At 52.6% G+C, this 21,258-nt stretch overlaps 1 protein-coding gene across 1 annotated transcript in view; it reads right to left on the bottom strand.

The window, feature by feature from the left end:
- Positions 1-1,287: 1,287 nt before the first annotated feature.
- ANKH (ANKH inorganic pyrophosphate transport regulator) overlaps positions 1,288-21,258 on the bottom strand; it is a 137,425-nt gene continuing 117,454 nt past the window's right edge. The window contains exons 9-12 of the mRNA XM_049648762.1: positions 8,488-8,617; positions 5,286-5,409; positions 4,598-4,697; positions 1,288-3,020 (exon numbers count right to left, since the gene is read on the bottom strand). Of these exons, the coding sequence (XP_049504719.1) occupies positions 2,907-3,020; positions 4,598-4,697; positions 5,286-5,409; positions 8,488-8,617 (468 nt within the window). The 3' untranslated portion in view covers positions 1,288-2,906. The remainder of the gene's footprint in view (positions 3,021-4,597; positions 4,698-5,285; positions 5,410-8,487; positions 8,618-21,258) is intronic.

Genomic DNA, 21,258 nt, shown 5'->3' with positions numbered 1-21,258 from the left:
CCAAAGAATCCCAAACAGGTGAGGGGTTCTGGCCACTGAGCAGAACTGTCAGCACGTCCTGGGCCTCACGGCCGACAGGTCCAACCCTATCATGACCTCCCCGGGGCCAGCCTCACCTGGTCCTTGGTGCTCGGTTCCTGGGCATCTGATGTCCAGCGCCACCAAGCTCCAAGCGGAACAGAGCACACGACACCTGCATGTTTAGAATGACCCGGCATATGACCCTCAAAAAAGCAGGGAGGCCACAAAAGGAGCTGTTCTGACCTGGGTTTGCACAGAGAAAACCCTCAGTATAAAAAGACTGCACTGAGCTGCCCTAACTCACTTCTCAGCATTCACGTTAAAAAAGGCTTTAGATTGTATGTTTTCTACAAGTCGCCCAACACGGAGAAAGTCACGGCAGGTCTTTTCATGGTCCTCGACATGGGACGTGGGCACCACACCCTTCTATAGATGTCAGCTGAGCAACTTGCAATCAAAAAGAAACCTGCGTTGGGGAACTCTTTTTCGGACGGCAGAGTCAAATGTGTGCCCCTCCTTACTCTAAAAAGCGGGAAGGAGAAGTGTCTTCTCCTTTCTGGTTTGACCACCTTTCCTGTCTGTGTTGGTTAGCACAGAGCCAGGAAGCTGCAAGCATCAGGGTTTGCCTTAGAAGTTAAAGGGCGTGTGTTAGGCCTCGAATTAAGCAGCCCGAGTGAAGGCACCGTGTGAGGGATGGTGTGCTTCCAGACAGCAGTTTTTGGACACATCTTGCACGATCTCTGTCGTCGTGGTCTGGGTTTGGGGCGGCATCCCGTGTTCTCTGAGATGGAAATGGCCCATTTATGGCCGTGAACGTTCATCGCCGACGAAATCTCTAAAGTTCTAAATGACACGTTCTAGGTGCTTAACGAAGGGTCTCTAGCTGATCTTTACCGGACTTAGAAGAGGTGGCTTTTTCAATTTGATTTTTTTAAGCTCCAGGCCCACAAGCATGAAATAGTCACACGTGTTAAAAAATACTGCTGTTTAATTTTCTAGTCATGTACTTTTAAAAAGCTGATACAATTAGACTTTTCCCCCGTCTTCTCAGATCTGCCCCTGAAACCACCCAAAGGCTGTGCATCTTAATTTCCAGCGCTCATATATATGGAGGAAAAGTCGCTCGGGGGAAGCACATGAAGATTTGTCCCCATGGTGGGCACACCCAAGGGTCACTTGTCCGGAAACGTGAATGCAACCCTGCGATGGTCACGGCTGACTTGCCCTTACATTCTTTTTTCTTTTTTTTTTTTTTTTTTAATGAGGAACAATATGATTACACAGCACTGAAAACAATAAACACAAAAGGCTTGCCTTTTTCCTTTTTTGCCCTTCCGGCAAAGTATTCCATTCCCACTATTGTCTATGCCAGCTGATCCCACTTACACCCGTCACCCACCCAGAATTAAAAATAGTTCTCTTGTCATCTACTGATCCTCACATTTATATACAAGTGACAGACTCTGTAAAACTGCTGTAAGAAGATACAATACAATACGTTTCAACTGCAGGTACGTGGCGCACACAAGCAATCACCGTATTGTATTAGAGACCTTTTATTGAAAATGCGAAAATAGGAAATGTATTATAGCCTAAAATAAATTACATAACATATACAGTATATATTTATATCTTTAAAATATTTTTGTGTTTAGGTTCTTTCAGTCTAGAATTTTGACTAAATCAAGAATTTAGTGAACTGTGTCCATAATTTTCTAAAGAAAAAACCCGCTTTCCAAAACTTAGAAAAATATACTGCACTGAATGGATTTCAAATGTGTCATTTCAGGGAGTATCACATAGTGACTTTGCTATCGTTTATAAAATGTTTTATCGTGTGGCGTGAAATTACCTGCACCGCATGGTTATGACTAAAAGGAGCGGAACCAGGTAATGAATCTACTTCAAAAGTTACGATACAGCAACCTGGCATTAGAATGCTAGATTATGACTTAAAGCTTCAGTTCACTGTAAAAACTAAGACCGCGAAGTTAGAATGCTCCATTTCACTTGCTCTAGCGCCATCTTCAGGAAAGGTGAGTGAAAAACAAGCCTTCGGGGAAAGTCATGCCGGAGGACGCTGCAATTTGGAGATGCGCGTTTGTGACAACTTAAAAAAAGCTCATGTATGTACACGGCGGGGTCTGAAACGCGGGAGCTCGCTCAAACCTAGGACAATGCCGGTGAAAGGCGATCGTTCAGTCCGCGCGACTCCCCTGGCACCTCGAACCTTCCTACAGGGAGGAGGTCAGGCCCGTCCGTCTGTCCGTCCGCGCGGCGCGTTCACAGGTGCATTCCTCAGTGTGAACGGCCACTCCAGGCCGCAGCCTGTCGCGGACCCCCCGCGCGCACGAGTGTGGCAGACGGCTTCGGGCTGCAGGGCGGAGGCCTCCGGGGCCACGTCTCTGTGTACAGCCGGGCTCCTGCTCCTGGGAGGCCGATCCAAGAAAGCCGAGTTGTAACCTGCTGATTCGTTAAGAGAGATGCAAAGGGACGGGGTCAAGTCTGGCCTGCTGGGCAGTGGTGGCGAGGGCGCTGATGGCACAGCCGCAGTCCTTTGGTTCCAAGTGGAGATTGTCCGAGGGAGGAGGAGACGGCCGGTTCTACGAGGCAGCCGCGTCTTCTGGATGTTCGGGAAGCCGTTGGTTTTTTACAAAGCGGTGGCGGAGGCGGAGACCGTCGTCGAGGTGTCCCCCCCACCCCCTCCCTCCCGGCAGGGCGGGCATACCCAGTGTGCCCGGGAGTTTGCACGAAACCTTCCAATCAAGGCCTCTTCCATTAAACCAAAACCAAAACCAAAGCCAAGAACAGAACAAAACACGACGGGAGAGGAGACGATGCTGCGGAGCCATCTCGAGCGCCCCTGCTGCGCCTGCGTCCCGGCCTTAGTCGTTCTCCTCTCGCATTTCCACGACGTCCGTCCCCTCCTCTGCTGGCGGGATGTCCGTCATCGCCGAGTCCTCCCCCTCGGCCGCAGTCTCGTTCTCCATCTTCTTTTTCTAGACCCAAGAAGACGCGTCAGTGTGGGGCTGGGACAGGGCCCCGTCGCAGCAGGGCAGGGAGGGGCCGCCAGGGTGTCCGGGGCGGGGGGGTGGGGGCCCTCGCGGCAGACCTGGGTCTCGTTTATGGTTGGGGTGACCTCACCGAGGCTGCATCTCCGGGTACTGGGGCGGGGGCGGGGGGAGGGAAGGGGGGGCCGCTAGGAGCTTCGGGGAACCCCGTCTGCCCCCTCCCGGCCGCGAGCGGGAGCGCACCGTCAGCTGAGTGCAGCCCCTCCCCACGCCTCCTCCTTCCACCACCTGCCGACTGCTCTCCCTTCCGATGAGCTTGGGCTCACCTGCTCTCGGAGTATTCTCCCCCTCCAGGCCAGCCCCGGGTCTGTGTCTGTCTCCTGCCCTGCTCGTCGCCTGTCCCAGTTCCTCGTGACCGCACTGCCCGCCTTGCAGTAAATGGCCTCTCGCCATGCCCTGACCTCTTCTCCTTGGGGATCAGGTTCTCCAGAGCCACCCTCCGCCATTCTCGGCTCCCTGGAGACCCTGTCTTTATTAACACCCTCCGCACCACTGGCCTGCCAGCTTCAAGGGCCTGGTCCTCCACTTCCTGCCACTGTCTGGCCCATCCTTCCAGGACCCTGCCCCCACAACCCATGGGCCTTCTGGTCCCTTCTCTCCTCTTTCATCAGCTCAAATGAAACGCTCAACAATTATAGTCACTTCGGTGCCTCTCTCTGCTGTAACCTCACTTGCAGGCAAAACCCCGGACCTTGGTTGGGTCCAAATCTCTGCCAATGTCCGCCTTCATCACCCAGCTGCTGTGGCTGGGGGATCATACTGGTGAGCCTGGGACATCCATTCTTGGCCCCTTTCCCTTCTCTACCCAACCTGTCCGTGGCTAATCTCACTCTCCTGCTCCCTAAGTGGTCATAATCTTAGGACTATGCCTTCGAACAGGTAACCCTGCAGGATAAACGAATTACCTGGTAACAGAGTACGTTGTGTGTGTGTGTGTGTGTGTGTGTGTGGTGGGCAGCTAGGAAGACTTTCCTGTGGCATGTTATCTCAGGTTGAAGAGGGGAAGGGATTTGCAGAGGCAGAGAGTGGGGAGATCACCCAACATTTTCTAGACTTTCACAGTGATCAAGTCGTAGTTTGTAAGGACTCAGAGGACGGATCGGTCGCAAAGGGAATCACCTTTTCGGCATTTTCCTGTGTGGTCAAAGCATTATTTAGTTTCTACAAGTTTTAGTTCTCTAGAGGCAACACTAGGATGCAGGACTGTGTCCTCAATGTCCCTCCTGAGCAGGACGGCTGCCTTTTGAAACAAGGCAGGTTTAAGGAATCATCTACATGATAGCATCATAAGGTATCCCCTTGTTGTTGAACCTGACCCAGGGCTGACATACTCTGGCCATGAGGCTCACCCACACGGGAGGGGCCCTGGAGTTCTGGTGAGCAGTGTGGACCCAGTGGAGGTAGGGGATGAACGCGGGGTGCCACCACCTTGCCGCCTCCTGCTGTGGGCCCTTGGGAGCCGCTCGGGTCTCCCTACACCTGGGGAGGCTTCGCGGCCAGCTCACCTGTTTCCGATAGACGTAGCACGCTGCTATGGCGACCATGGTGGATTCTCCCACAAACCCTGCCAGGAGGGAGCCCACGCCCAGGGTGGCTCCGTGTACCCTGGGGATGAGAACACAAAGGCCATCTGTCCGTTGAAGCCGTGCTGAGGCACAAACAGAGTGGAAACCCAGTGGAAAGCAGACAAGACAGGAACCAACTGCACTTGAGATCCGCCGGTAAGGGCTGCACCTAGTAAGTGGCCCGCCTGTGGGAGGGCACCTGGAGCTCTGAGGCGAGCTACCACCCCCCCCCCCCAAGGTCTTGGCTCCACATCTGCTGGCTGGCCCACGGGCCACGTCCCCCTTGCTCGTGAGCCCACAGCCCTTCCTGCCCTCGTCTCCATACAGAGACGGGGACTCTGAGGGTGGGGGGTGACGACTCCCTTCCTCCCTCTTGTTATTCCCCTTCTGCCTGCCTGCCACCCGCAGCAGGTGCTCAGTGAATAGTGTGAATGGGCCTGACCCCGGAAGTATTCTTCTAGAAAGGAGCTGAGCAGCCTCCCACCTACTGGCTCGGCTGAGAAAGAAGGTATCGCTCTGCATTTCTAGCTCTAGATGTGCTCGGGGGATGCCACGTGAAAATGCAGATGTACTTAGGTGGCAGAAGGACCCGCAGGACCCCCCCCCCGCCCCCCCCGCGACCGCATACCCCAGGTAGGGCAGGACCACGAGGCTGGTGATGAGGACGATGATCCGCAGCACAGAGCTGGGGGCCAGGACAAAGGTCTTCTTCAGAGTCATCAGCCACCCGGTGAGATGGGCCCTCACAGTGACTGTGGGGACAGCAAAGGACTCGTCAGCAACACCCCGCTTCTCCTGGTCCTCAAACTCCCCCCCCCCCCAACCCTGCGCCTCACCAGCCTACCCGAGGTCGTGGGGCAGCTGGTGAGGACCCAGGCCTTGCTGCTGCTGCCCTGGGCTGGCCTCCGTATCTCCCTGCCGGGGTTCCTGACCCTACTTCTGGGCCTGGGATAGCCCCGTCTGGCCTCTTCGCAGCCCTGAGCATCCAGCCAGCCGGGTGCCGGCACCTGCCTTTCTCTACTCTGACTGCCAGCTGTCTTTGGCCGGGCCTGGCCTGCCCCTGGGACCACCCTGCCCACCCTGTCCCTGCCCCAACCCCCTGCCCTGCCTCTAGCCCCGATCTGATCTCTCTTCTCTAAAAAACAGAGAAAAGCGGCCACTTGCGGGGGGTCAGTTTTGACTGTGGGTATGAGGGGAGCCCTGTCTTCCCAGGACACCTGTGTGGGGGGTGTGGAGACCAGAGGTCAGGGAGGGAAGGATGAAGCTCTCCTGATCTCCTTCCCAGCCCTCCCGGCCCCTGGAACCCCGGTCATCTCCTCTTCTCCTTCCCTAACTGTGCCCCCCTTGTTTCGACACGTCACTGTTTCTCAAAGACCTCGGTGCATTCCCCGGATCGCCTCCCCATCCACGCTAGTGAACTGGGGCGCGGGGCAGGGCGCCCGGCCTGAGCACAAAGGAGGGACGTGTGAAGCAGGGACTGAATTTGGCCTTGGAGGCCACAGACACCCCTTGTCGGGAAGAGGTGCCCCGGATGTTTGGATCGATCTGAAAGTGCAAGCAGCTGAAGGAAGCTGCGGCCTAGTCGTCTGTCTGTCGCAGGGTGGGCAGCCCCGGGCTGGGGCCGAGACCTTCGTGCGGGGGGACGTGCTCACTCCTGGGGTGAAAACTCCCACCCAGGATACATTCAAAGGGGGACTCTGTGGCCCTCCTCGTTGAACGGGGTGCCCTGCCTGCCTGCCCCGGGGGGTGGGGGTGTTGTGTTTACACAGCGCAGATGCACACTTGGGTTTGGCTGAGCGAGAGGGCGGGGGCACACACGGAATGCTAATGGGCTTGGCCCACCCACCGCAGGTTGCAAAGACAGCCGGGGGGCCTGACAGCTGGCTGGAAGGCCTTAGAGTGATAGACACAGAAATGAGTTGAGAGATTAAAAGCCACTCCACCCCCGTCCCAGCTGGACCCCCGCCCCAGCTGGAATTCTCTGGGGCCCCCAGTCCCTCCTCCAGCTGGGCCTGGGGAAGGAGCAATATGGGCCCCAATCTCCAGCAGGGGGCAGCCTCCTCGAGGTGGGGTCGCCTGGCACAGCTTGGCTCCCCCAGGGTCCCCCTGCCCCCGACAAAGACCAGACACACCACCCCACGGCCACGATCTTCCACTCCTCCGTTTCTGCCACAGCGGGGAAGGTGACACCGAGAGACCCAGCCTCCAGGAATGCTTGGCATCTGAGAGCAGGGGTGGCTTGTGACCCAGTTCAGGGATGGCACGACGGTGCCAGGACTAGAGTCCTGACCTCCTCTAGTTCGTGGCTCATTTCTTAACTCGGGCTTTGTCAATTCTGGCTGCCCTGCTGAATGATTCGGCGGATTATTTGGGCACTAAGTTTTTTTTTTTTTTTTTTAAAGATTATATTTCTAAGTAATCTTCACATCGAACGTGGGGCTCTAACTCACAGCCCTGAGGTCAAGAGCAGCACGCTCTACCCACTGAGCCAGCCAGACACGCCTGCACCATACATTTTTGAATAATGACATGTACTTGGTATAGAATTTAAAAGGTGCAGAAGGGAATACAGCACAAAGTCTTCCTCCCGGTCCTGACTCCTGCCTTCCGGAGGCAACCACTGTTACCAGTTTGGTGAGTGACTTCTAGGAACAGTAAGTGGGCAGGCACACGACACGCAGACGTGGCGACACCTTCGTCACGGGAGAAGCGGCACACCCACCGACCATTCCGCAGCCTGCTTCGCTCCTTTCGTAAAGAACCACCTTGCTCCCGTGTAGTGAGCCTCCTCCTACTGTATCCGTTTGGGAATTTTCAAACTGGCTTAGTGTTTAGCTGTGGACACTTGACTTTCTGGCCATACGCCATCTGGCCTCGACCCTGCCCCCAGATTTTTTTTTAAACTTTTTTTTAATATTTATTTTTGAGAGCGAGAGCGAGGCGGAGCGTGCGTGGGGGAGGGGCAGAGAGAGGGAGACACAGAATCCGAAGCTGGCTCCGGGCTCCGAGCTGTCAGCACAGAGCCCGACGCGGGGCTCGAACCCACAAGCCGTGAGATCATGACCTGAGCTGAAGTCAGATGCTCAACCGACTGAGCCACCCGGGCGCCCCTAACTCTGCCCCCAGAGTCTTAACTCCAGCACTACTCTTTCTTTGCACATCGGCAGGTTTTAGTCATCGTCCACCTTCCTATTTTTTTTTTTTTTTTGCATGTTACTTTTTAAGTAACATATTATAAAACTGACTTCTGAGCAGACAGTTCTAAGAATTCTAACGCGTGCAAAGATCTGTGTAGCCACCGCCACCATCAGGGCACGGAACAGTTCTATGGCCCCGAAGACTCCTCACGTTGTCCCTTTGGGTGTGCTGTTTACCGTGTGTGCGACCTCTGACCTTGGAGGAACAAATTAGGGCTGTCTGATTTGTTTCTTAAACTTTCAGCCTACTGGATAAAATGTGTTTGCACGTTTCCAATCCACTGTGAAATGTTATGTTCTGTTTCGGTTTTTTTAAGTGTCAGCTTTTTTTTTTTTTTTAATATTTATTTTTGAGAGACAGAGAGAGACAGCAAGAGCAGGTGAGGTGCCGAGACAGAGGGAGACAGAGAATCCCAAGCAGGCTCTGTGCCGTCACCACAGAGCCTGAACTCACAAACCACGAGATCACGACCGGAGTGGAAATCAAGAGTCGGATACTTAACCCGCTGAGCCACCCAGGCGCCCAAAGTGGTTTGTTCTTGTTTGGGACGTCCTTGCAGACATTTCCCGAGAAGGAAGACTGAATCGGGCATGAGGGTAAACCGGAATGTTCCTTTCATTCTGTGTCTTTACCTGGCACCGGGAAGAAGGAGAAGATACGCAAGGGGACAACGCAGAGCTCTGCAAAGGCAAAGTCCACTCCGATGATGTCTATCAAAATCTTCTCGGAAACGTTGGGGGTCCAGAACATCACGAAACAGAGCTGGGGGCAGAAAGCACAGTCAGTGAGGTCGGTAGGAGAAGGCACATGTGAGTGACGTGGCATCGGGGCAGGTGTCCCGTGACCCCGCGGAGCTAGGAAAGAGGGCGAACGGTGCTCCCGTCCTCACACCGCTGCCGTCCTGCTTTGTTCTCACCTTCAGACACGGGCCCCCGCCCATTTGCCACAAGTGCCCCAGAGGGACCCCAGCAGTGGGCAGATGTGGCATGCATCTGAGCGGGTAGCCCAGCTAGTGAGGGAGACCCGTGTGCTCTCGTGAGCGGCTTAACTACTGTGCTAAGCAGCTCGGTCAGTTCGGGGTGACCACGCTCAGTGCTGTGATTTTTATAGGTTTTTAAAAAAATCTTTTTTTTAAATGTTTTATTTTTGAAACAGAGACAGAGCATGAGCAGGGGAGGGGCAGAGGGAGGGGAGACCCAGAATCCGAAGCAGGCTCCAGGCTCCGAGCCGTCAGCACAGAGCCCGACGCGGGGCTCGAACTCACAGACCGCGAGATCGTGACCTGAGCTGAAGTCGGACGCTCCACCGACTGAGCCACCCAGGCGCCCCTGTGATTTTTTATAGCTTTAGCCAAAGAGTTAGAAGTGACCTGAAAGCATCTGGAATATTCTGCATGCACAGAGCCACACTGAATCAGCACACCTAATGAAAAAGGAAACAGTGACACTTAAATTAATGATAGGTTCTGGAGCTCTCCGAGGTCGAGTTGAGAGAATAAGAGACAATACCCACAAAATGTGCACCTTTGGAGAGCAGGTGGGCGAGCAGTAAACTGATTTAACAGACCCAAGAAAATGGCATCTTTTTTTTTTTTTTTAATATTACAGAGACAGCGAGAGTCGGGGAGAGGGGCTAGAGGCAGAAAGAGAGAGAATCCCAAGCAGACTCCATGCTCAGCAGGGAGTCTGACACAGGGCTTGATTCCACGACCCGGGGATCATGACCTGAGCCGGGATCAAGAGTCAGATGCTCAACTGACTGAGCCACCCAGGTGCCCTGAAAATGGCGTTATCTTAAACTGATGGGGAGAAGCGAGCTGTCTGCAGCTCTTCCCTTTCCCCCCGGGTCAGGAAATGTGGTCACAGGCCCTTCTGGAAGTGGGGGTGATAGCGGGGCCAACAGCAGGCTGCTGAAAAGCCTAGTTAGTAAACAACTTGTCCACAGTTGCTCTTGCACGGCTTGTGACCGTGTCCCCTGAACTTGGCAGGGCCCTGGACTTTCATATCTGGATAACGTGAAACCGGTACAGTGGAGGGCAGGTGCTGCCCAGCAAAGAGGGAGGTTGAGGGAGGATGACACTGAAGGTCCCGTCTTCTTCCTCTGCTCCGTTCCTGCAACACAGGAAACCAGCCGCATCCCTCCCACGGAGGAGACCAGGGTCCCTGAGACTGGAGGCTCCTGATGAGGCCGCCCCCCCCCCCCCGCCATCCCCACCCCTCCAGCCACCAGCAAGGCCCACACAGGGGACAGGCCACCCCCACACATGCACGGTTGTCAGTCGGCTTCTGAAGCCCATCCGTACAGATGAGGAGACAGCCAGGGATCACCAGGCTTCGAGGAAGGCCTTAGAGCTGAAGAGGCTAAAACAAAGGGAAAAAATTTTTGAAGGAAACACAGACAATGCAGAGACAGAAAGATGGACAGGTGTGTGTGCACACATGCACAGGTACACAGTGCACACACACACACACACACACAGAGACAGAGAGAGAGAGAGAGGCGGGGTGGGGGGAAGGAACTTTCCCCCATTGACATTCCCAGAGTGATGGGAGAAGATACTACTACATCCATGAAACAGGGACCAAATGGAAATGTTATTTTAAAAAGACGAAGAACAAGACAGTACTTCTGAAAAATAAAAAGATTAAATCAGAAATAAGAAATTCACACAGTCACAGTAAGAGAAAGCTGAAGAAATCTACAACAAGGATGGAGCCGGACAACGAGAATGGATTCAAAGAACAGAAATAAAGGACCAGTCTGGGACGCCGAGCACTCAAATAATAGGAGTTCCAGGAAGACGAACAGTGAAAGTCTGGAAGCTGAAAGCTGAGACTTTTAAGACTGTCCTAGGGTCCATCGTGAGGACGGAGCCTAGCAGATGAAGAAAGACCCACCGGGCACGGCATCAACGATGCTGGAGGCAGAGACAAGATTCTAGGAGCTTCCAGCTGTAGACTGTAGACTGTAGAAAGCTAGCACCAAGAGTTAGAAGACATAGGGCACTGAGTTAGGAGGGAAACTGGTTTCTGTCCTAGAACTCAGAATCAAACGGTCAATCCAGTGTGTTGTGTTGGAAGAAAGACATCTTCATACGTTCAAGGCCTCAAAGGATTTCCTTCCCATGCATACTTTTTCAAGAAGCCTTTGGGGGTTTACTCTGCAAAGCAAGGGAGTCATGGATGAAGAAAAAGAAAGACACAGGATCGATCTCAGGAAAAAGGTGCGGGGAATCCCTGAGAGGGGTAAGGAGAGATCCCGGGAGGGCCGAGACAGGCCCACGGGTCAGGTGATCTGCCCTGGAGCTGGTCGGAATAGGGTATGTAAAATGGTCTGAACACATGATGGGGTTTCTGCAATGAAGGGAAAATGGGGGAATAAGTTAGTGGCAAATACACAGAAAGCTGAGAAAAATTATAAATAGGACAGTGATGAGGTCCAGGAAAAACTACAATTTTTTTTTTTCAAGAAATGGAGGGAATGAGGCTCAGCGGTCAGAGTTTGCCTTAGTCGGAGCCCATCTGAAGAGCTGCGGGGTCTGGGGCCTGGGAGTATGAAAAGTGGGGAGTGGGCAGCCTAGGGGAATGGCTATTGTCGGTAAAAATCCCTAGAGAACCGACTTTTTAAAACTTTGTGTGTGTATAATTGATTAACAAACCCTGAATTAAAAGATGTAACTATGTAACTTTGGCAGAGAATGCTAAAAACCTGCCAATTCCATCCAATATTTCTCTCCCTTTCTTAAGGTGCAAGTGATTCCTCTTTAAAAGGAAGGTGAATACATTATAAAATGAATCACCATCATGTAAAAGCAGAACGCTGAGATGTCAGAATATAAGATCCTTCAGGCTTTGGGTAAGTTGAGTTTCATGGAATTAGGCTGGTCCCATTAACCATGTCATGTTGAAATGTTTTCTCAAATACCCTGGAAGATCTATTCTAAAAATGTTGCACCTTATCACCATGTGCTCTCCAGCGTCTGGAAAGAATATTCCATCGCTTTTCAAAACTGACAGGTATACAATCATTTAACCCTACTGCCTGCTGTCAGCACTCACACCCCGTTTTTTGACATGAAGGGAAAAATACTTCCTTAATTCTAGTAACTCAGAGCTCAGGGACTTTATTACCCAGCGGCCTGGACAACTGGCCGTGTCGTCTTTTCCCACTGCAAAGCCACCGGCCTGAAATGGTGAGGTTCACACCTCTAGTTCGGGGGCGAGCTCTGGGGAGGCGGTGGGGAGCAAGTTCACGCAATTACAATTTCGAAACCACACCGAGCGTGGGATGGGGGCACGACTCATTTCCCTGAGGAAGAGGTAGGACATCTGCCCTTCCAAACACCTTCCAGTACAGTGAAGCTGTAAAGTATGAAGACGAAATGAGCATCGTCCCCAAGTCTGGACTTGCTTTGTGCCTTAGGGCATATGGAGGGTAAGCCATCCTGGGTCTTGCTTAAAGGTTGGAGGGAGATAACTAGGGCATATTCTCCGAAGAACTTAAGCTTTCGGGAGAATCACTGGTATGCCGTATTTATGTGACGGTGATTATCTGAATGTGAGATAAAGCCAATCTCTCTGTTTTGTAAGTCACTGGAAGGTGGTCTTTAAGTTTCAACAAACGGAGGAGAAAGGAGGGTGTGATCGTCCATCAGAGAGGACGGTACAAGCGAGCGTGTGCGGTAAGGGAATTCCTCTCTCTTGCTTCTCCACATGGATAATGCTCACCTGGCAGGTTTTTACTGCCTTGGAGGAGGTTATCAGTAACCTCTGAAGGAGATGACCCATCTGTGTCTGGAGGACACAGCGACAGGGACAAGTCACACGAGACACTTACGTAAATATCAAGTACTTGGACGAGTGGCCACAGTTCCGGTCCCTTGGAAATCAAATGTGAAGGTCTGGTGGATCTCTAATAGAGCCTCCCTGGAGGGTGGCTTCATACTCCATTTCTAAAGTTCCGCTGTATTTACTTGGAATCACTGAACCCCTCTGGTCTCCATCTGGTATCTACCTGTGCCAAGCATATCTTACACGTCCCTATCAAGGTCACATGCCACAAGGAGGCGCCTCTTCGGAGTTTTCAGTCCCCCACACGTAGAGCCTAGACTGGGTCTTCTAGAACAAGAACGCTGTTAGTCTGGTCTGGGGCTTCAGCAATCCCAGGTAACTATTCAAAGAGAAGGGACACTACGTATCTTGATGCTTGCTTCTTCCCCCCTCCCCGCTCCCCGCCCAAGTTTATAAATACGGCCCTTTGTCTCTGCCCTGCTTCCAGTATGAAAATGCCCCTTGCCTTCCAGCAAGTCCCTAAAAAGGCGACTGTCACCTGCACTGCCCAGAAGGGAATATGTGCGACTTAGAAGTAGGTATGGTGGTGGTTAAAAGCTGCAATGTGCACCTGCACGCCAACTTCCCTTAAGAATACTAATCAGATCATGGGGTGCCTGCCTGGGTGGCTCAGTCGGTTGGGCGTCCTACTTCAGCGCAGGTCATGATCTCATGGTTCGTGAGTTCGAGTCCTGCATCGGGCTCTGTGCGGACAGCTGGGAGCCTGGAGCCTGCTTTGCATTCTGTGTCTCCCTCTCTCTCTGCCCCTCCCCCACTCACACTCTGTCTCTCTCTCTCTCTCTCTCTCTCTCTCAAAAATAAAATAAAAATTAAAAAAAAAGAGTACTAATCAGATCAGATCCGACTAGTCTGTTTCAGAAAACAAGAAGCTTCAGAAGTTAACCTAACAAAGAACATTTCAGGAAAAGTGTTATTCTAATGAGTTCACCCAGAGGAGTCTTCCCTAGGAACACGCCCTCCCCGTTGACCATGGAGGCCGTGTTCCTCAAATATTTGCAGAGCCTAATGACATTGACTTTTCCAAACCAGAACACAAACCTAATAAACTACTGACAATGAACATGATTTGTTCTCCTTGGAGCAGCTGAGGGTTGAATTTTTTTTTTTTTTTTTTTTTTTCCTGCAGAGCTGGCTGTCAATATTATCTCATTAGGCAGCGGCCAGCAAAACAGAACAACCCACTCGGTGCCCAGATCTTGGTTTTTCTATTTATTCTCCAATAAAGGGAACCGGGCTTCTTAGCGAAGTGGCTTATTCTAAGATGAGGACAGGAAACATACGAGATGATCACCCTGGAGTAACATGTCAAAGAACATAGGAGCTCAGTGGAAAGAGCTCCCAATAGCCAAAGTTGGAACAATGTGAGTACCAAAATAATACAGAATTGAATTATAACCCACAGGATACCATAAATACCCATGCGTCCATACTGATATAAACAAATAAGGCTAAATCAGCCACACAGAGGTCCAAATAGTTTACATATTTGGATAAGGCCTCAGGGAGGTGACACATACCTGCTACCCCTCAAGTTGACCGCATAAACTTCCTTCTAAAGAGCAGTTGCAGAAAGTGGGGCGAAGGACCCTTACGGTGGAGACGTGGCAGACACGACCTTGGCCAGGTGATCAAGGTCAACACCAACAGTGATTAGGTCATGCCAATAGCATGTATTCTTTTTTTTTGATACGAAATTTATTGTCAAATTGGTTTCCATACAACACTCAGTGAATACCACGTGTTCTTGACACGATGTGAGGACAATGGCGCCTCGCCGAGGTCGGCTTCCTCCCCCCGGACCCGGGAGCGCGGTCTAACAGCGAAAACTCTCAGACAAACCCACGTGGAAGGACCTTGCACACAATACCTAGTGAGTATTCCTCCTCAAAACTCTCAGGGCCACAGAAACAAAGTTTGAGAAACCCTTCCAGACCAGAGGAGACTGAGGGAAAAGGAGACTAACTGTAGTGTGGTCACGCAGATGGGACCCAGAACACGAGAAGGAGGTGACGACAAAGCTGGTGGGATCGGAACGAACTGTGAGCTGAAGTCACGGTCGTGTTGGCTCCACGACTCGCAACTGCGTCAAAGGGGCCCTCGTAGAGCTAGCCGGAGCGAGAGGTGGCTCTCCGGGCTGTCTTCACACAGCTTCCGTAAATCTAAACGAATGCTAAAAGGATATTAAAGAAGAAGGTCCATGACCCGCTCTTCTTGTATTTGACAGACGGAGTCTTCCAAGGACCAGACCATGGACTAGGACATTTCTATTGCGAACTTTGAAAAAAGTTGAAGAAAGGGAGGGAGAGAACTGGGGAGAGGGGCAGAGAGAATCTTAAGCAGGCTTCGTGCTCAGCAAGGAGCCCGATGTGGGGCTTGATCCCATGCCCCTGGGATCATGACTTGAGCTGAAATCAAGAGTCAGACACTCAACCGAGGGAGCCACCCACGTGCCCCTGGGCCACAGTCCTTTTATTCCCAATTATAACATGAATGGTCATGGTTTCTAATGATGCTTTGGCTCCTTAGAGGCAATCTGTTAAGCTAAGGCTTCACCTGTATGTGGTTGTTCTGTGTTGGGGGCAGCATTTAACCTCTTGTTTCTAAGTCTGTATAACAATGATCTACGTTATGACAAAGTTCTGCCATATATGAGAATCCTCAAACAGGCTGACAGCATGCACAAAAGACGAAGGAAGCCCTAAGCCTCACAGAAATAACACCCGTGGGTCTACGATGCTATAGTCTGAGTCAATGTGACTAGAACCACAGAAGGGGCGTCCTTCCCAAGCCTCGCCTCGTCACGCAGAGTTCGTCCCTGCCCTGCCTGGGAACAAGGATTCGGGATTGGGATTTGAAGCAGCCAGTTGTCTCTGTCAGCGTCTGAACTCGAGAACATACAAAGCCAGCCACAGTGGGGCAGCCGTGTCTGCACGTCCTGTGGAGATTCCACTGTGTCCTGTGGGGATTCCGTTCCACAAAGAAATCTGTGGAGCTCCATTGCCAAGAGCTCTGGGTTTGACTTAATTTCCAGAAGCTGTTGACCATGCTTTTGAGGAACTCAAAACAAAGCTGTCTTCGTTACCCCGAAGAATCAGGATTAGTAGTAACTCTGAGATTCTTATCCCCTGCGGTTAGAAAAAGTAAGATTCACGCAGCTGTTTTTGGTTAAAATGGTCAGCCCTGGGCATTATTTTTGTTTGGAGATTTTACTTAGAAAGAAAGGGTCAATAGCCTTTTAATCGGGTTTAAGTCTCCAGTGGGTAAGCCAGTGGTTAACCCTCAACGATACCGCGTACAAGGAGGTGGTTCTGAGCTTGGCTCTGGACTGTGAGTTTGGGGAGTAAGTTGATTTACAATCTGGGGCCAGCTCCTAACCGCACTGTAGACGACCAGACCACCAGAACATCTGTGGCCCCACGCTGGGGGGCCTGTGACACGCGCTAAGCGCCCCGTCAGTACTTGGCATGGTCAATGTGATCAATCAGTCTTAGCCATCGTCATCCTAAAAGGTTTCCCGGGACCTCGATAAAATGTTAATAGAGGAGTCATCTGTAGGTGGTTAAGATTAGAATTGATTTTATTTTCCTCTTTGTGCTTTTCCCTGGTTTCCACAAAGAACGAGTATTCTTTTTTTCTTTGTCAGAAGAACATTTTAGCATTAAAAGGACCCCTGTATCTGTCTTCCCAGATCCAGTCGATGTGTGCCCATGATCGGGATGTGAGAAGTCCTGATTTCGAGGGAGGACAACTTTCAGAAGGCGGCTGGCAACTCAGTTTTCATAACCAGCGTCCTGGGAAGCTGCGTCCCGTGTCCCCCCATTCGGAAGGCACGCTGACACTGATCGGATTTACTTGGGGGTGGAGGGACACTGTCAGAAAAAGCGGGACACTATCAAGATAACACATGCCCATCTTGCCTGAGTTTTTAGTGAGAGCCGATGGAGACCCAAGGAACATCATTTGGGCTTTTGATTCTTAGCATCAAATAGAGTTGGCTGTATGCACATGGCAGGGGGTGGGGTGGGGAGTTCGCCAAGGGTTCTGTGGGCCATAGTCATGGCGCCGGGCCATGCCCCGGAGGTCGGGGGGGTGGTGGTATGGTCAGACTACCGTGCTGACAGGCCCTCCAGTCTCTGATGCTGTGTGAGGACCGACTAGGGGTGCGGAACAAGAGCAGGAGCGGGGGAACTACTGTAACAGTTCAGGGGAGTCGGCCATGGGCCAGGGGGAGCGGAGGAAGGATCGATTTGGAGGAATTATGGTTAGCATTAAAGGGAAACTCTGGGGGACAGAGGTGAGGGAGGAAGAGGCAGGGATGCCGCGTGATATGAATGAGCATTAGGCCACGGCAGCCTGGAGCCCAGGTGTGCTGCACGTGCCCGTCTAGCCCGTCCGGCCCAGTTTCTCACTCCCACTTGCTGGCTGCCACCTGGGCCGCACTCGGTCATTTCCAAGAGCCTTCCCAGTGCAAACCAGTTCGTGACCCAGCTTTCCATCGAGATGCCTCTTAGAAGCGGGGGAGTCCCGGTTCTGAAGGGAAACAGATAGGCCGTTTTGCTAGAGTGGAAATGCCTAAAGCAAGACGTAATGTGCGAAAGTGGCCAAGGAGCCCCATTTCTGGACGTCGGCGTTAAAGAGGGTGACGGGGAGCAAGCCTGGAGGAATCGCCAGAGGGACCGGGCTGCCGTTCTGTGGGCCGGCGCTGACCATCCTCTGACAAAGAGGGGGCCGCCAAGGAGGGAGGGGACACTTCCGTGGAGGAGGCCGTCACCGGAGAGTAAGAGTCCTGAGCATTACAGTAAGACACAGGGAGGAGACGCGGGGCGCCGTCTCCGGAAGGTCGGGCAGGTAGAAAGTTCGGTAGAAACAGGTGGGGTAAACTGCACCTGTTACACAGAGAAACACAACCTGGTTTTCCGTGCAGCTGGGGATCTCGGAAAAGCACATCGCAGAGTGTTTCTGTCACCCCTGGTATTCCCAGCGTGGCCTGCTGACAGTCAGACTTGCTGTGACACGTCTTACCCGGAAGCACGTTCCTAAGGGAGTAGATGCACCTCTCACAGTCGCGGTAAAAAGTTCATGTTTCCCAGACGTAGGTTCACAGTCGGCTTTTTAAAAGAACACGAGAACTAAACCATCCCTGCTGTCACTTAGATGGAAGGAAACTGCCAAATACACCTGGTTGGACCGCTCAGGGCTTCTTTGGGAGCGAAGACTGCGTTCTCAGCAAGGAGCACACACTCCCACCGGCAGGGGGCGCCGTGCACTAAGCCTGCAGAGGGCGCTGCCTCTGGCTGCACAATGTTCAATTCTCTCCTATTCTTACCCGACTTGAAGAGTGTTTAGAAAGTTCCAAACGGAGCTTCGCTCAGCCTTGACTTTCCGTTGACGGTTAACAGTCAAACCGAAACTTGCTCAGGGCCAGGGGCAGGGGGTGGGGGGGTGGGGAGTGTTGTTTGACAGGTGCAGAGTTTCAGTTTTGCAAGATGAAGAGATCTGGAAATGGATGGGGCGGGGGGAGGGGGGGGGAACGGTTGCACAACTGAATGTACTGAACTTTAACACCTAAAACTTGAAAAGTGACTAAAAACCTTAAAACCTGAAAATTTTGAACTCCATCAACGGTTAAGATGCTAAGTTTTACAGTAGGTGCATTTTACTGTGATGGAATAAACTTTAAATTTTTAAAACATTTTTTTAATTAAAAACATTTTTTCCCCGTGAGCCTGAGAAGAGCACGGGGCGGGGGCGGGGGGAGAATCCCAAGCCGGCTCTGTACTGTCAGTGCAGAGCCCGTCGCGGGGCTTGAACTCACGAAACCGTGACATCATGATCTGAGCCCAAACTGAGAGCCCATGCTTAGCGGACTGAGCCACCCAGGCGTCCCTGAAAAATCTTTTTATACTGTCATTTTCTTATGAGGGTTTAGGTGGAGTTTCGGGGACTGGTCTTAATTGGTTTAGTCTCCTCTGAGTTCCCCCAGACAAACCAAGGAACCCCGCAAATCCGCAATGCGTGATGACTTGCTTAAAAAGCAGACGCGCTGGGGCGCCTGGGTGGCTCGGTCGGTTGGGCGTCCGACTTCGGCTCAGGTCGCGATCTCGCGGTCCGTGAGTTCGAGCCCCGCGTCGGGCTCTGGGCTGACGGCTCGGAGCCTGGAGCCTGCTTCCGATTCTGGGTCTCCCTCTCTGTCTCTGCCCCTCCCCCGCTCATGCTCTGTCTCTCTCTGTCTCAAAAATAAATAAACTTAAAAATAAAAATCAAAAAAAAAAAAGCAGACACACCAAGACGCTTATGACGCACCAGAGCTTTCCATCGGTACACGCTCCACGGACACCCTGAGAGGTGCCAAGTGAGAAAGTTCTGAATTTGGTTTCTCCACCTTCGGTCCTTTCTGTCCTCCCCATGCACAAGAGGGTCATTTTCTTCTCCCGGATAATGCGAACAATGAGCAGGCAGTGTCCGGGCGCGGGGGTGGGGCGGCCCCGCAGAACAAAGCCCCAAACAGGCCACCCTTGTTGGAGACACAGGGTCAGCATGGTACCGTGGCCCGAATAAGGCCTGCAGTGTCCGCCGCCCCGATGGCTGAATTACAGACAGCCCCCGGGCAAGTTCAGCAGCAGGAAGGTGAGACTGGGTCACTCGCGTGAACCAAACTTTTAACTCTGAAGACGGGACTGGTCGAGGTCCCGTGGAACGGCAGCTTTTACTATTGAGTGGCTTGGATTCTGCAGCTTTCCAGAACACAGCCGAGGGCCTCAGGACTGACACGCTCTCCTGGGAGGCGGCCCTGAGCGGGATGCATTCAGAACTGGCAATTCTTGATGTGCACGGGGGGATGCGCTCTGTTACCCCCCAGGGCAGCAAGAGGGGACAAGGGGCGCGCTGCCCAGAGCGTGACGCCCTGTCCGAGGTCCGTGGTTCTGCCAGCAGCGCCTCAGGCCCCGAGAGCAGCACGTGGCCGGGGCCTGGGTGCCGGCCGGGATTAGGGGCGCTCCCAATACTGACGGGGTGAGCAACCGGTCCCGCAGAGGGGGCTGCGGCTGGGGCCGGGGGCCTGGTGGGGGACGAGGAGGCGGAGCGGAGTTCCTGTTGCTATATTGGAGATTTGTGCTTCCTGGGGACTTATGCAGTGAGAACAGCATAAGGAGTTATTTCAGGATTATCTGAACCTCACCGAAACGGATTATCTCAGTGTGTCACAGAGAAAATAACCCGGCGGGCGGAGTGTTCTGACTGCGTCCTTCTCGCTGCTGCTGCTTCTGGCTTTCCTTCCCTCCTGGGAGGGTCCTGGAGGCCTGAAGCTCTGAAGCTTTAGAATTAAAATGCTTTAAATACCAAATACCTTCACCTTACATTCTGCAGTGGCCTCCGCCCCTCGATGGCACATATTTTCCTACCGGACTCAGGGCTCTGGAGGCATCCAGTTGTGTTGCAATGTCATCCTGATTTCTGCAGACTTAGTCACTTAGTCACCTTGTCTCCTTAGCCTCCAACCTAATCCCTCCCAGACAAGGCTTATCTCAGGAAGCCGGGGGCCAAGACGAAGAAGAGCCTTCTGGATGGGACTCTGACCTGCAAGGAGAAGGAGGCTGGCTGCTCGCGTGGGAGAGGATGACCATGTCCTCCTGGAGTCACGGGGGGGGGGGGGAGGGCGCGAGGGGGGCAGGAATTCAACGCATTAAAGAAAACAGCGTTCACAATCCATGGAAAAGCGGCGAGTCGGATCAAATAGTACTAGGAATTCGGAAAGGAGAATGGAACAGAAATTGCCCCGCACAATCAGAAAAGAGGAAGGAAACAGAAAGCCTCCGGTAAATGCGCTCCCTCGGGGGGCCTTCCCTGAAGGCCCGTCCAAAGCGGAGTCACCCTCACCCTCTTTCCTTTTACTTTTCTGCCAAGCACCTGTGAGTGCCTGCTGCAGGTCGCGTAATGGCCGTGCAAAGACCTGTTCAGTCCCAAATCCCCGGGACACGCAAGTACCATCACTTTATATAGTAACCGGTATGATTAGATTAAGGATCTTGAGGTATGATTGTCTGGGGACGTCTGGGGGGCCCTGAACACCGCCACAGAGTCCTCCTAACGTGAGAGCCACGCAAAGGGAGACCCCGCACAGGCACAGAGAGGAGGTGGTCCTAGGAAGAGAGACAGAGACGGGAGTGATGTGGCCGAGGAACGTGGCAGCCACCAAGGGCTGGAGAGGCAAGGGACAGGTTCTCTGAAGCCACGGGAGGGAGCGAGGCTGGAGACCAAACACCCTGACAGCAGCCCAGTCAAATGAATTTCTGGCCTCTGGAGACTTCTGGCTTCCAAAACTATGAGAGAGTACATTTCTGTTTTCTTTTTTAAGAAAATTTTATTTAGTTTTGAGAGAGAGAGTAGGGGAGGGGCAGAGAGAGAGGAAGACACAGAATCGGAAGCAGGCTCCAGGCTCTGAGCTGCGAGCACAGAGCCCCATGTGGGGCTCAAACTCGTGAACTGTGAGATCATGACCTGAGCCGGAGTCAGACGCTTAACTGACTGAGCCACCCAGGTGCCCCTACATTTCTG

The sequence above is a fragment of the Panthera uncia genome, assembly GCF_023721935.1.
Source record: "Panthera uncia isolate 11264 chromosome A1 unlocalized genomic scaffold, Puncia_PCG_1.0 HiC_scaffold_17, whole genome shotgun sequence".
NCBI classification, from domain to species: domain Eukaryota; kingdom Metazoa; phylum Chordata; class Mammalia; order Carnivora; family Felidae; genus Panthera; species Panthera uncia.
Note: the sequence above shows the minus strand (reverse complement) of the source record. Positions and strands in the feature narration are given on the sequence as shown.